We start from the raw sequence: 13,333 nt of genomic DNA, 5'->3' as shown, positions 1-13,333 counted from the left end.
TACGTCATCAACACAAGCCTCGGTACTTGACACCATCTATGCTCGACACCATCGACACACGCTTCGAAGCCTCGACACGGAAGGACACATCACTAGTTAAGCGCTTTCCCATTCAAAATAAGAGTGTGTGATTCACCTCGCTTAAATTAACTTTAAAACAATTCGAAAATATTTATTTCAGTGGTTAGGTGTTGTTCTAAAAATGCTCTATAAAATCCTGCATAATCTACTCTTGGATGACTCAATCGACTACTGCTACTAGAATACCACAAAATAGCTGCAAAATTATTATGTTTCAACTCCCTGTCCCACTGTGTTTGTTGTTATGATCGTTTAGATGTGTGTATCATTTAATTTGAATATGGGACTTATTTTGGACAGGCAAGAAAGATTGGTTTCCAAGTGTATCCACATTGCTCTGCGGGGACGCTTTACTTTGAAAAGACTGAGGCAGGAAGTGGTCGGTTCCCTGACAAACCGGTGATTTTCACTGCGAGTCACTTCCTGTGGTCATTGAAAGTCCTGTCAACACCGAAAACAAGCGAGTTACTTTAGAAAGCATAAGAGAAGCGCGGATCCATGGGGGGTAAAAACAAACAGAGGACCAAAGGAAATGTTCGGGTGAGTAAACGCACCACCGTAAAGTAAGAGTTAGCAGCAGATTAGCTTAAACGCGTCAGAACAAGCTGATCAACTTAAGGCTAGTTAGCGAACCAACATGTGGCGGTTCTGCCTCAGCTGTTTTGTAACCATCGCCATTAGTATTATTTGTTTGTGATGACCACACGTTTCTCTTCCGCTCCGCCAGCCGTCGAGTAGCGGCAGAGCCGCTGAGGCACTGACCCGGGAGGGTGGCGTCATCCCGGGGTTCGTGGGCTTTGACACGACGGTGACCTCGGAGCTGAGTTACGTCCCCGCGGTCCACGGAGCAGAGGAGATCGACAACCTGGTGGATCCCGATTTCCGCCTGGTGCTCAGGAAACTCTCCAAGAGGGATGTCGTCACCAGACTGAAGGTAAAGAATGACTCTAACATATAGGTTCTCTAGAGGAGCTCTGCCTTCTTCCATGTACACAAAGATTCAAATAATGTCAGAATCAAACACGTTTAGTTCAAACATCTAATGCTTCCACGGATACACAACCTGACACGATACATTACATAAAGTACGGTATGAAAGAAACCTGCAAAGTCATTTCTACGTGCTAGAAATGATATCTGTTTGGTTCAGGCCAGTGTTTTGATAATGCAGGAACAGTGTATTAATAACACGTGTCCTTCTCTGGAGTGTGTATTAGTAGCATGTGTTCTTCTTAGGTGTGTATAATTATAACATGTATCTTCTCAGACGTATGTATTAGTAAGCGTGTGTTCTTCTCAGGCGTGTGTATTAGTAATGCGTGTTCTTCTAAGGTGTGTGTATTTGTAACGTGTGTTCTTCTCAGGCGTGTGTATTAGTAACGTGTGTTCTTCTCAGGTGTGTGTATTAGTAAGCGTTTGTTCTTCTCAGGTGTGTGTATTTGTAACGTGTGTTCTTCTCAGGCGTGTGTATTAGTAACGTGTGTTCTTCTCAGGTGTGTGTATTAGTAACGCGTGTTGTTCTCGGGCATGTGTATTAGTAACTTGTGTTCTTCTCGGGCGTTTGTATTAGTTACGTGTTTTCTTCTCAGGCGTGTATCAGTAAGCGTGTTCTTCTCAGGCGTGCATCAGTAACATGTGTTCCTCTCAGGCGAGTGTATTAGTAACATGTTTTCTTCTCTGGCGTGTGTATTGATATCGTCTTTTCCTCTCAGGCGTGTATATTGATATACATGTTCATAACATAACAACTTCTGAGGTGTGTGTATTTATAAAATGTGTTTTCCTCAGGCTGTGCAGGACTTTGGGTCCATGTGTCAGGAGCGGGATGCTGAAGAGGTTAAAGGCGTCCTGCCTTACTGGCCGAGGATTTACTGCAAGATATCAGTGGTGAGCTCATCTCACATTCTCATCATATTTGTGAATATTTTATTTTGTATCAGTGTGACATTGGTTTTAGCCTTTTGGAAACAGTCAGGGCATCTTGAATACTTCACCAAGATTTTGAACTATCCTGATGAAAGTGTTCCTGTTCTACAGAACATGTATCAATTTCACAATGAGAGATATCTATGAAAAAGAGGTCTGACTAAATCTAACCCCAAATTCAGGACGTCGTTAAACTGGGACTATATATTCTGTGTGTGTGTGTGTGTGTGTGTGTGTGTGTGTGTGTGTGTGTGTGTGTGTGTGTGTGTGTGTGTGTGTGTGTGTGTGTGTGTGTGTGTGTGTGTGTGTGTGTGTGTGTGTGTGTGTGTGTGTGTGTGTGTGTGTGTGTGTGTGTGTGTGTGTGTGTGTGTGTGTGTGTGTGTGGATGGGTATTCAGGTTTGTTGTGTGCACATTAAGACAATAAGTCTTCATCATTATTTCTGTCAGGATCATGACCGCCGGATCAGGGAGGCCACACAACAGGCCTTTGAGCAGCTGGTGCTGAAAGTGCGCCGCAGCTTGGCGCCCTTCCTGAAGAGCTTGATGGGCCACTGGATTCTGTCCCAGTGTGACACTTACACACCTGCAGCCTCTACCGCCTGCCAGGCCTTCCAGGCTGCGTTCACACCTACAAAACAGCCCGAGGCTCTCGGCTTCTGCAAGGATGAAATCCTAAATGTGAGTAAGAGCAATGACTTTAGAGCAGACAAAGGGATGTGAACGTTAATCCAATGAGCAAATATCAACTGAATTAAAATTGTTATTTTGATACTGCAGGTACTTCAAGATATTTTGTTAAAAGAAACAGCAGACACCCTGAGTGATCCACAGTAAGTTATCAGTTTAAGTCATTATAGCTTTCAGTCAATCTATATGCACGGTTAATATGAATGCTATAAGCATCTTTGCTCAGGCTCTGATCTCCATTGTCTCTAGAAGTGTGACAGCAGAGGAGAGAGAAGCCAAATATGTGCGCATGCAGACCTGTTCCCTGCTGGGAGTGAAGAGACTGCTCTCCCTGCTCGCTCATGGCGACAGGGAGGCCCTGGAGCAAAGACTGGATCAACTGGTGAATTCTGCGAAGTTCTGGAAATACAGCAAACACAAGACACCACAGGTACTGGCACAGACTCCACCGTTAACTAAGTAAATCATGTACTTGTTCACCTGAAAAGTGCACCTAATGAGTATTTATTTATATATAACATTCAATGTTTATTCTATGGTTTGAATTAAACACATTAATCATCACATCCTCATGATAATATTTATAATGTGAACAAAAGATTGTAGTTTGTAAAGTTTCAAAATTGGTAATATGTAATGACTTAATCCCTATAATTCGAAATGTAGTGATCTGGATTTATGTTTAGTGCTGCTTTATGTGGAATTAATTTAAAGGTAATTATCTGGAGTTTATATTCTGCTCAATAAACCTGTACACATGAGTGGACTATAATCTAAAATGCTAAATCTACTACATGTGATCTGTTCATGCCACCTTATATATAATACAAGAAGCTGTTTTGAGGAGGATGTTTCTCTAACCACCACATTACGTTGCTCAACAGGTTCGAGGGGCGTTTTTCGAGATGGTGTGCGCTCTGTGCGAGTTCACTCCAGCGCTGATCCAGGCTGAAGCAGCACGACTCTGCCCTGCCGTCCTCCTCAGTATTGATGACACTGATCCTATCGTGCTGCCTCCTGTGTGGGAAGCCGTTCTTCACGTCGTGTCTAAAGTCCCTGTAAGCTTGTATTTAAAGGATGATCTCACACATGCATTGAATCACATGTCATAATGTTGTCTACTAAATAAAGCAAAAAGGAGTAGTAAGCAACACAAGTAGAGTATAGATATTAAAGTATGTGTTTTTGAATTTTTCATCGAGCCAATTAATGGAAGTAACTGAAGTATCTTATCTTCTGATGTTTCTACTTCTATCCCAGGATTGCTGGACACATGTGAACGCCAAGAAAGGCTTCCTACCTAAACTATGGACTCTCCTAAAAGAGGGAGGTAAAGGCATGGCTAAAGCTCTCCACCCTAATCTAATGCCCCTCCTCAGCAAACTGCCTCCACAGGTCACCGATCCAGCCCTGGACTTCTACACCACCTTCTTCACGTCCCTCACACAAGGGTAATTTGTTTTCACATGTCCATATACACTTTGGCTGAGAGATAATCCATTTTTTATCAATTTTTAAAGGGAACTGCATTGTGAAAATAATCCATTCATCAGAAGTGTAAATGCCAAAAAGGAATGTTTAGATCATTATTCATTAGTATATGTCTAATACAAATATACATTTCATGTTGCAGAATCCTTGAGCCTACCCATAACATGTTTTGCATTTGAAATATCTACTGTATGACTCCTTTTCCCTGTGTTAATATTGTTGTGTTGATTTCAACCATGTCGTCTGTCTTAGCCTTTCAAGTGAGCGTGCAGCAGCAAGTCCATCAGAAAGTGCCGTTATAGTCAACTCTGTGGTTGAGTGCTTGAGGTACTGCATACTGCAAAACACAGAAAAAATGGAGGATCAGAGAAAGATACGGACCATGCTCATCTCACAGCAGGTGGGATCACAGAGGAGCACACCCTTTTCTCACCCTGTCAAATCAACCTCCTGTCAAGTCTCCACGTTTTCTGCATCGTTTTTTTGTTTTTCTTTTTGTAGCTGCTGCCTCTCCTCGAAAAGTCCCTCGGAAATTCCTCCCTTCAGAATGGTCCTCTCTTCCTTCTGGTCACTGAAATGCTGGTTTCCTGGGAGAAGAGAGCAGGTTTACTTAGTGTTGGTGAAGCAAGTGACAGCGTCTTTGAAGAGCTTCTGGCTGACTTCTGGGAGGAGCTTGGTCTTCTCCTTGTCAGTTATGTTGACAATGAAGAAGCGGATCCTCAGGCTTTGGAAGGGATAGCCACTTTGCTGCAGGCAAGTTTTGGTTTAAGACATAATCACTACTGAAATGTCCATGTTGACACGAAGGACACAGCAAATCAATACGGCTGTCCGATTCATTCGTGTCTTTCAAAATTGGCCAAAGTGAAACAGAAAACAAAATGCCAAAATTCGTCTTTTTTCACTATCTCTTATGTCTCCAGGTGATGCGCTACCCCTGGAGAGTAAACAGAAACCACATCCAGAAGAAGAAATCTGTCAAGATCTGTTTACCTAAGCTAGAGGACAACGAGCAAACGGAGGTTGAGGGGGATAATGTTGAGAAGCCTGTGCAGACGGTGTCAGAGCTTGTGAATGAGGAGACGTTTGGATCCCTACAGACGCAGCGCTTCGAGGACGTGGTGTGCCAGCTGGCACAACTGTGCCTGGTGAATGTGAATGAGAAAAACTCAGAGAGGCATCTTGTTTTTCTCTCCCTTCTCCTGCGGTCCTTCCACACACAGAGGGTCTTCAGTGTAAGTTATTTTTGACTATTGTTTATTTCAGTGTCCGTTGTTTTTAATCATTGTGCATAATTCTACATAATTAATTATTGGATATATGTAACATTTTAATGTGTATATATGAAGCTAAATTCAGTCTAAAAAATGTTTAAAATGCTTGTATGTTAATTTTAGATTAAAAAAAAATGAAGGAAGCTCTAAGTTCCTTGATGCAACTGACTTGTCTTTCTATCTGTGCTTCTTTTAGTCATTGGGCGAGTTGGACGACAGCGTAACAAAGGGCGCTGAGCGGAGAGATGAGCTCAATGTGAAAAATCCAGCAGTGCAGTTCCTGCTGCAGCGGGTGGTGGTGTGGCTGACTGAGAAGGGCCGCACCGACACCGAGCACCTGGTGGAGATGGTTTTCAGCTCACTCTACTGCTGCAGCCGACAGGACACCACCCGTCTGCTCAACCACATCACCATGGTAACATTGAATGACTTGATTTCACCAGTCAGTCTGCTCTTGTTTCATTGCTGACATTTATGCTCTTGCTCTGCTTCCTAGATGGATTTGCAGTGGAGAATTATCCTGCAAATTATACAGAGGGTATGTATCACTCAGTTTATGATAAATATAAATCAAAGTGTGATACCTAATCATGCATCAAATGTGCCCTGGTATACATTTCTGTGCATCTCTGCTGTCTGTTCTGTTAGGCCTGTGCAGATCCTCAGGCTCTTGAAAGCTGTCGTGATTGGCTGAAAGGTTCAGTTCTGGGCGAGCAGCTCCTGGGTTTGGCCGGGGAGCTGTGTCAGGTCGGACACTGCCCCCCCAGTTCTACAAGCAGCCAAAGTTGGACGCTCATAAGCCTCGTCCTCTCTCAACATCACAACAACGGTGAGCAGAAATGCATACACCAGCAAAGATGATCTATTTTCTTAATGCTTGTGGTTTTCATTCCAGTCACCAAACCACTTACAATACTTCTGACCTGTTTTCCTCGCAGAGCCTCTGATAGGGGAGGTATACATGGAGAAGATATTAGAGAAGCTGCACGCCACTCTTTCTGAGACCAAGAGTCTGTCGGATGCAGGCAACATGGAGCCACTCGTCTCCTTCATCGGTGACGTTGCCTCCACGTTCTTCTCCTCTGTCAAAGACTGTCTTCTACTGCTCTCTGCTGAGGAACTGTTGCTCAGTATCTTCCAACTCACTGCCCAGGATCAAACACACACTCAGCTATCTAGTATGTAGTCACACACTGCTCAGAACATTCAGAATGTACTTGTGAGGTCAGCTGGGTAACTAATGTGTGGGTTTTGTTTTGAAAGACTTGCTTCTAGATAAACTGAGGAAGGTTTGTGTTGCTGGGATCCAGTCATTGGTCCAAAACTCTGATAGTGAGGGCAAGGAAGGTGGTTTCCTGCACAGTGCGGCTGTTTGGGTGAAAAACCAACTTCTCACCATCTCCCTGGACATCAACAGGTAACAAATTATCAAATTTCAAACCGATGACTGTGTCTTGTTCTGTGCAACCATGTTATAAGAAATTGTTGTGCTTTTAACTCTGCTTGGTGGTTAGTTTGCAGGTTCTCATTCAGGCTGTAGAGAGCCTAGTGGAGACAATCATCTCTGGCTGCAATCAAGACTCCTCACTTCTCATCCAGTTCTTTACTCTACTGATGCCGAGCCAGACCGAATGGACAAGAATCAGACAGGCCTTACCTCCCCAGGTGAGTCCTTCATCAAGGAAAACCACAAATTCAGACAACATACATTTGTTATGTAAATCACGCATTCATTATATCACAAAACCTGACAATCCTACATTGTGCCGCTCTTTATTTCTGTCCTGTGCAGTGGATCAAAACACCTTTACTGTCCAGCCGCCACAGAGGAGTTTGTGAAAAGCCCTCCAGGGACATGTGGAAGTTTCAATTGCCAAACAGGTTGCCAGCCCACCTTTGTGCCTGCGCCCTATTGGGGAGGGTTGCCAGGAATGTAGCAGCTGTAACTGTCGACCAAAAGGAGGCACAATGTCGTTCACACCTTAAAGACACAGGTATGCACACAGGATATTGACTTTCTGTAATTTTGTGTTTTTTCGTGTGAATTTCAATCTATGATCCTGTTATATCAAATTATATTTTGATATGCATGTTTTTCTTTGACAGTTTCAGAACTGCTGCATGCACTGCAGTGGTGTAAGGAGGTAGAGTACAGCCCCACTATTGTATCTGCCTATCACAAGCTGCTGACTGACTGGGGGCTGTCAGACGGACTCAGCAGCCAGGTTCCAACGACACGCCTGCTGGAGACGTTCTACTCAAGGTGATTTTTGATGAATAAGAGTAGAGGGGAAGAATACTCGGGAGAATATACAAAAACTACATTAACACATGTTGTGATTTTCTCCTTAAGCAGATAATTAAGTCACCTGGATCATTTGAGCCACTTTAAGCGATATGGATGTTTATTTAATGGGCTGATTACAAAGATTATAAGATATTAAAAGACATATAATAAATATCACCAGCTTTTTTTTTTTCTTTTTATGTAGGTTTTCTCTCCAATGTGATAATTTTAAACGGCCGCCACTCAATATGCTGCATTGTATTATATATTACTCTGTAGGTCAGTGGAGGATGGAGGATTGTGGACTCTGACTCTAGAAAACTACATCCACACCAACAACTTGGCGACCACTTGCAGTGCAACCATTAGGGACCTTTACAAATCTGTGGAAAGGTCAGTAGCTTTATATGTTGAAGTAATTTTTATTTTCACATTAAAAGCTATTGTTGTCACACTTGCCACTGTGTTACATACTGACAGAAGGTTTGTGTTTGATCAGTTTATTCCCAGTGTCTCAAAGCAAACTGAGCACAATCCAGGTCCTCTGCCCCACAATGACCGATACAGACAAAGATATTCTCGTAACCCTGGCTACTGCTTCGATTATCAACTGGGAAGAGGATGACAGTGAGTAAACACACTTAAGTATACACGCTAAATATATACATGGGGATTTTTTGACTTGAACCATACCAATGATAAATCGGACCTGTGTTATCACAGATGTTTATGGAAGTCTGGTGGTGCTGCTGTGCTGTCTAAAAGCCAACACAGAAATGGAGGAGGAGGTTTTACATGCAATCCTGGCCACGATGATGGAGTGGAGGAACAGCAGGGAGGACTGGTTCCTCTTTGGCAGGTAATGTGATCACACAAACCATTGAAACATTTACACATTGTTTTTAACTGTTCTACTGTGATACCAACATCTATCACATCTTTGTCTTTCAGTGACCTGTCCAAAGCATCTACCGAACAGTTGAACCTCACTGTGGAAATGATGCGTTACCTGTCCTGGCTCGTGGCTCATTGTCCAACGGTTCTTGGCAGCACCCAGTGGGACTTCCTGCTCTGCTCCATGCTAGCCTGGTTGGAGGTGAGATATAAATCATACATACTGTGCAGTTTTATGACTTGAAGGTTTAGAGGCAAAGGTCAGCCAAAGATTATTTCCTCCAAGAGCTGAAGAAGATTGAGCCTTAAAACAGGATGGGTGCCTGTCATCATGTGGTGACAACTCATCGACCAAAACGACTCAAAATGGACTTACACGTCATTACAATGTGGTTGTACGTCTTCAACAACTATTCATCTGCTGTCACTCATTATCTGTGACTTTCCTATCTCAGACTGCCAGCGAGAATGTGAGGAGTCTGTGGAACCCATGGGTGCAGCTGTTTGTGTGTGAGGTCGCTGCACTGATAGTGAACCTGAACCAGTTCTTTGCATCGTCCTCGCCCGACGCTCTGGAGAAGCTGCCGTCAGAGCTGGCGGGTGAATGGAGAGACTTCTTTGTTGAAGGAATCTACAACCTCCTCTTGCCTCTGCCTATCAACATTACAGGTACGTGTGGGTTTTATTTTATGAGGTTTGAGGAAGCAATCTCTGAAAAGGGAATAATCTTTTTGTTCTGTTTCCTGTTTAAATAAAGATGCCTTTAAGGAACCGGATGATCCTGTGTTCCCGTATGCGGTGCTGCAGTCAGTGGGTATGGCTCTTACCTATGTGCCTGTGCAGCAGCTAAATCAGAACTCCCTTCCACCGCAGTTCATAGCCGACCAGAAGACGAACCTGCCAGAGCCCTTGCAGACGCTCCTCAACACACTGTGTCCTCTGCTGCTGTTTAAGGCCAGACCTCTGCAGATCACCGTCTACCACCTTTTGGACAAGTAAAGAAACAGTGCACAAACACTAGCCTCCTTAAATTACTAGAAAATTATCTCCATTTCCTGCTACAAAAATCTAATCTTGAGATATTTAGGGCACCCAAAGATTAGTAAAGAAAATCAAATCAACATGCTTTCCTCTTGCCCATCCAGAGTAATGCCTCAGCTGCCTGAGTGTGATGGAGAAGGAGACAATAACAAGTCTGATGATGACAGAGACGAGCCATGTCTGTAAGTCAAAGAGGGAAACACATTTCTAAGTAAATATGTTTTTTGTTTTTTTTCAATATATATTTTCCCTTACAGTTAAGTTTTGTTCTTCAGTTCTCCCCCAGCTGCCCTGATGGCGCTCCTGTTCACCTGCGAGGAGCTGTGTGACAGTATCCTGGCGGGGGTTCAAGTCGGAGAGTTTGCAGTGGTGCAGCCTCTCAGTGTTGAACACTCGTGCATTCTGGGATACCTGTTGGCCTGGAAGCTGCTCCTCACTTTTTTCAAATCCTCACCTTCTCACGTGAGTCATGATGAGGTCTTGATTCAGAGCAACTTCAGTCTTTTTTTTTCTATTATATTTTGTACATTGTGGTGCATTTTCTTAACTAGAATGTCACTCAGTCCAGCTCATACCTTCCCCAAGGCGAAACAGTCCCCTGAAAATTTAATTTTTACTTTCTATTAAAAGTGAATCGAAACAAACAGATAAACAAGTTTAATGGGGAGGGTGTGCTTTGATGTCTGATGTTTCGATATCACAATATTGTCACAGTATTGACTACTCTGCTCCTCTTGTGTATTTGCAGCTGCGTGCCCATTACGCCCAATATCTGAAGAGAAGCAGCTCCCTAAACAAGCTCCTCCTCCACCTCTTCAAACTGATGCCTGAGAACCCTCTGCACCCCGGCCAGGGGGCAGACACCAAGGAGACCAAAACCTTCTTCACAGAGAGCCTGTCTCTGGCTGTTGAGAGTGAGTACACATAACCCACTCCTACACACTCTCTGTACCTGACTGTGGAATGCAAACAAGCCCAGTGTTTTTCTCTCTGGTGTTTTCGTGCAGACAGTGACAGTGTTCAGTGGGAGCTCCCTCACCTGGCTTGCAGCGTGTACTACAGCACGGTGCAGGACTTGCCTGCCATGGTGCGGCTGTGTTGGAACAGCCAGGAGAAGAGAGTGAGCGCTGCTGTGGAGAAATTCACCATCAGATATGTCACTCCCGTTCTCTCCGCTGAGGAGATCTCGTCTGTCCACTCCAGCACTCAGATGTTTGACAGCATGACTGTAAGTGAGAAAATACATTTCGGTGACAGCTTGTACTAGCGTTAATGTCAGATTTAATAAAAGCAGACAAAATGTTCTTGATAGTTATGGAAGATAAAGACTAGAGGAGTCTGCTTAATTTGCCTTCCTCTATAAACCTGTTTCTTTACGAAACCAAATATAAAATATAGTTGATATAAAAGAGTTCTGCTTTTGGGGTATTTCTGACTGAACTACACTTTTTGCTGTTTTTATTTATTATTCACACTCTTCTAAGTCATAAATATCAGGATCAATTTACTCTTTTCTAAAGGCCTTTTGTTTCATCTCTTCTGCAGTGAATGTGTTAAATATTTAATTCAATCTACTCAAACTTGCCGATATTGTCCTCATCGGATGTATAAAGATGAAACATGTTGTGGGAGGGGCCACCTAATCGATAAACCCCAACAGACCTGATCTCAAAGAAATTACACAAAGGTTGACGGGCTTAATAATCATGTTAACTGAACAAATCCTCTGGTGCAATGCCTGCACCAAATTTGCAGCATAATGAGTCAGAAACAATAGATGCTCTTAATTTGAAACCATCCAGAGTGAACCTGGCAATGAATTATAAAGCAGGTGATTATTTGACTGAAGGACTCCCAGTGGCTCAGACAAACAGTGGATTTATTTATTCATCTTATCGCCCCAGGTTAAAGCCCGCTCCGCAGCGCGGGAGGTGATTGCTACCTATTCTGTGGATGACATCTTCATAGAGTTGGTGATTCAGCTGCCACAGAACTACCCTCTGGGCTGTATCACGGTGGAGAGTGGGAGGCGTGTTGGTGTTGCCGTACAGCAGTGGAGGAACTGGATGCTGCAGCTGAGCACGTACCTCACACATCAGGTAGACACAGAAACACACAGTGGATAGAAGTTTGTGTAGCAAGTAGGGACAGTTCCTCAACTTTGGCCCAGAAGTTGTGAGAAAACGTAGTTTTTAGGGATCAGAAAATATACAAGAGGATAAAACTTTTCCATAAAATCTAATTGTGTTTTTGGTATCTTAAGAACGGCAGTATAATGGAGGGCCTGGCTCTGTGGAAGAACAACGTGGACAAACGTTTTGAGGGAATAGAGGATTGCATGATCTGCTTCTCTGTTATCCACGGCACCAACTACTCGCTGCCCAAGAAGGCTTGTCGAACCTGCAAAAAGAAATTCCACTCAGCCTGTTTGGTAAGTTGTCTTTTAATTATCTGTCCAGGTCGTCACTGCCTTCTCTGGAGGTTTTAAATAAAATGTTCACTATCGATTATAGGAACAAAGATGACGAATACCATTAAATGCATAATGTTATATAAATCTGAGTCAACATTGCTTTTTGACTTTGTTTTGTAATTGTTTTTTTTCTCATCTTTTTACAGTACAAATGGTTCACCTCCAGCAACAAGTCCACCTGCCCACTCTGCAGAGAAACCTTCTTCTAACTCACACGTCTGCTGCCACTTCTCCATCCACCAGGTCTGGGAGGACTGATTACATGCAGAGGATTTCTAAGAAACTCTACATTAAGGTCGACTTTATAACATGGGTAGAATTTCTCTCATGGAGATTTCTTCGACTGAAATGATCAGTGTTTGGTACCGAAAGTGTTTACAGTAAAATCCAGGAATAATGACATTTTGCTGACTTTAATGTCCATATTCAGTAGTTTAGGTGAAATTACAATAGTTTGTATATTCCAGTACATCACTATATTGTATATATGCAGCAGCAGTAGTTCTCCTGCTGATGTTTTTATGTTGATATTTTTTTCAATAATTTTCCTGGTCTTAATTTTTATCTTTAGTAGAAGAGGCTGAATCACAGAGCTAGGGAAACCAAAACTGGTTAAAAATGGATGTTCTTAAGTAAAACAATGTTCCTAATTCCTAATATTTAGGAGTATAAAGAGGTGCTGTCTGATTAGCGACATCCTTCGTGACTTGGTACGATCACGCATTAAAAGCAGGAAGGAGAACTTCTTTAGATTGATTTTCAAAGTGGATTTTCTCCCAAATATCAAACTGATGAAACATGTCATCTCCTGTGCCTGCATACAGCTGTAAATTATACTGGAGAGTAAATAAAACATAACTTGATGGTTATGGATGCAGTTTGTTTTTTCAACTGGGCTCAAGTAAAGAATACGCATGGGAAATGTTTGCCACGTACCACACAGAAACTAGTAGATATATAAATTGAAAATAATTTGTCATTGGATCGTGTCCCTGAACCTTCATGCATGCCTCACAAACAAATACAAATATGTCTGAGTGTTGATCAGTGGGATAGACCAGAGTGAGTAATGGCCAAGCTTTTATAGATAATGTGCATCACCATCAATAGCCGATAATGGCTTAGTGTAGCAGACAAAGAAATACTGCTCTGGCAGTTATTCAAGAACCAGACTGAGC

The 13,333-nt window shown here is 42.8% G+C and overlaps 1 protein-coding gene across 1 annotated transcript; it reads left to right on the top strand.

Annotated features, from left to right (window-relative positions):
- Positions 1-489: 489 nt before the first annotated feature.
- ltn1 (listerin E3 ubiquitin protein ligase 1) lies at positions 490-13,024 on the top strand. Its single transcript, XM_062406329.1, has 32 exons — positions 490-621; positions 809-1,015; positions 1,870-1,968; positions 2,456-2,686; positions 2,786-2,838; positions 2,945-3,125; positions 3,580-3,753; positions 3,956-4,146; positions 4,439-4,586; positions 4,688-4,939; positions 5,110-5,421; positions 5,657-5,875; positions 5,957-5,998; positions 6,109-6,289; positions 6,399-6,638; positions 6,724-6,877; positions 6,975-7,125; positions 7,253-7,454; positions 7,567-7,723; positions 8,027-8,140; positions 8,247-8,374; positions 8,471-8,606; positions 8,699-8,843; positions 9,097-9,310; positions 9,399-9,636; positions 9,787-9,864; positions 9,958-10,144; positions 10,431-10,596; positions 10,690-10,910; positions 11,587-11,781; positions 11,946-12,113; positions 12,302-13,024. The coding sequence occupies exons 1-32, from the start codon at positions 580-582 to the stop codon at positions 12,362-12,364; spliced, it is 5,289 nt and encodes a 1,762-aa protein (XP_062262313.1). The 5' UTR covers positions 490-579; the 3' UTR covers positions 12,365-13,024.
- The last annotated feature ends 309 nt before the right edge of the window (positions 13,025-13,333 follow it).

Source organism: Platichthys flesus, chromosome 15 (genome assembly GCF_949316205.1).
Source record: "Platichthys flesus chromosome 15, fPlaFle2.1, whole genome shotgun sequence".
Taxonomy (NCBI): Eukaryota; Metazoa; Chordata; class Actinopteri; order Pleuronectiformes; family Pleuronectidae; genus Platichthys; species Platichthys flesus.
The sequence above is the reverse complement of the archived record's forward strand: the minus strand, read 5'-3'. Positions and strand labels throughout refer to the sequence as shown.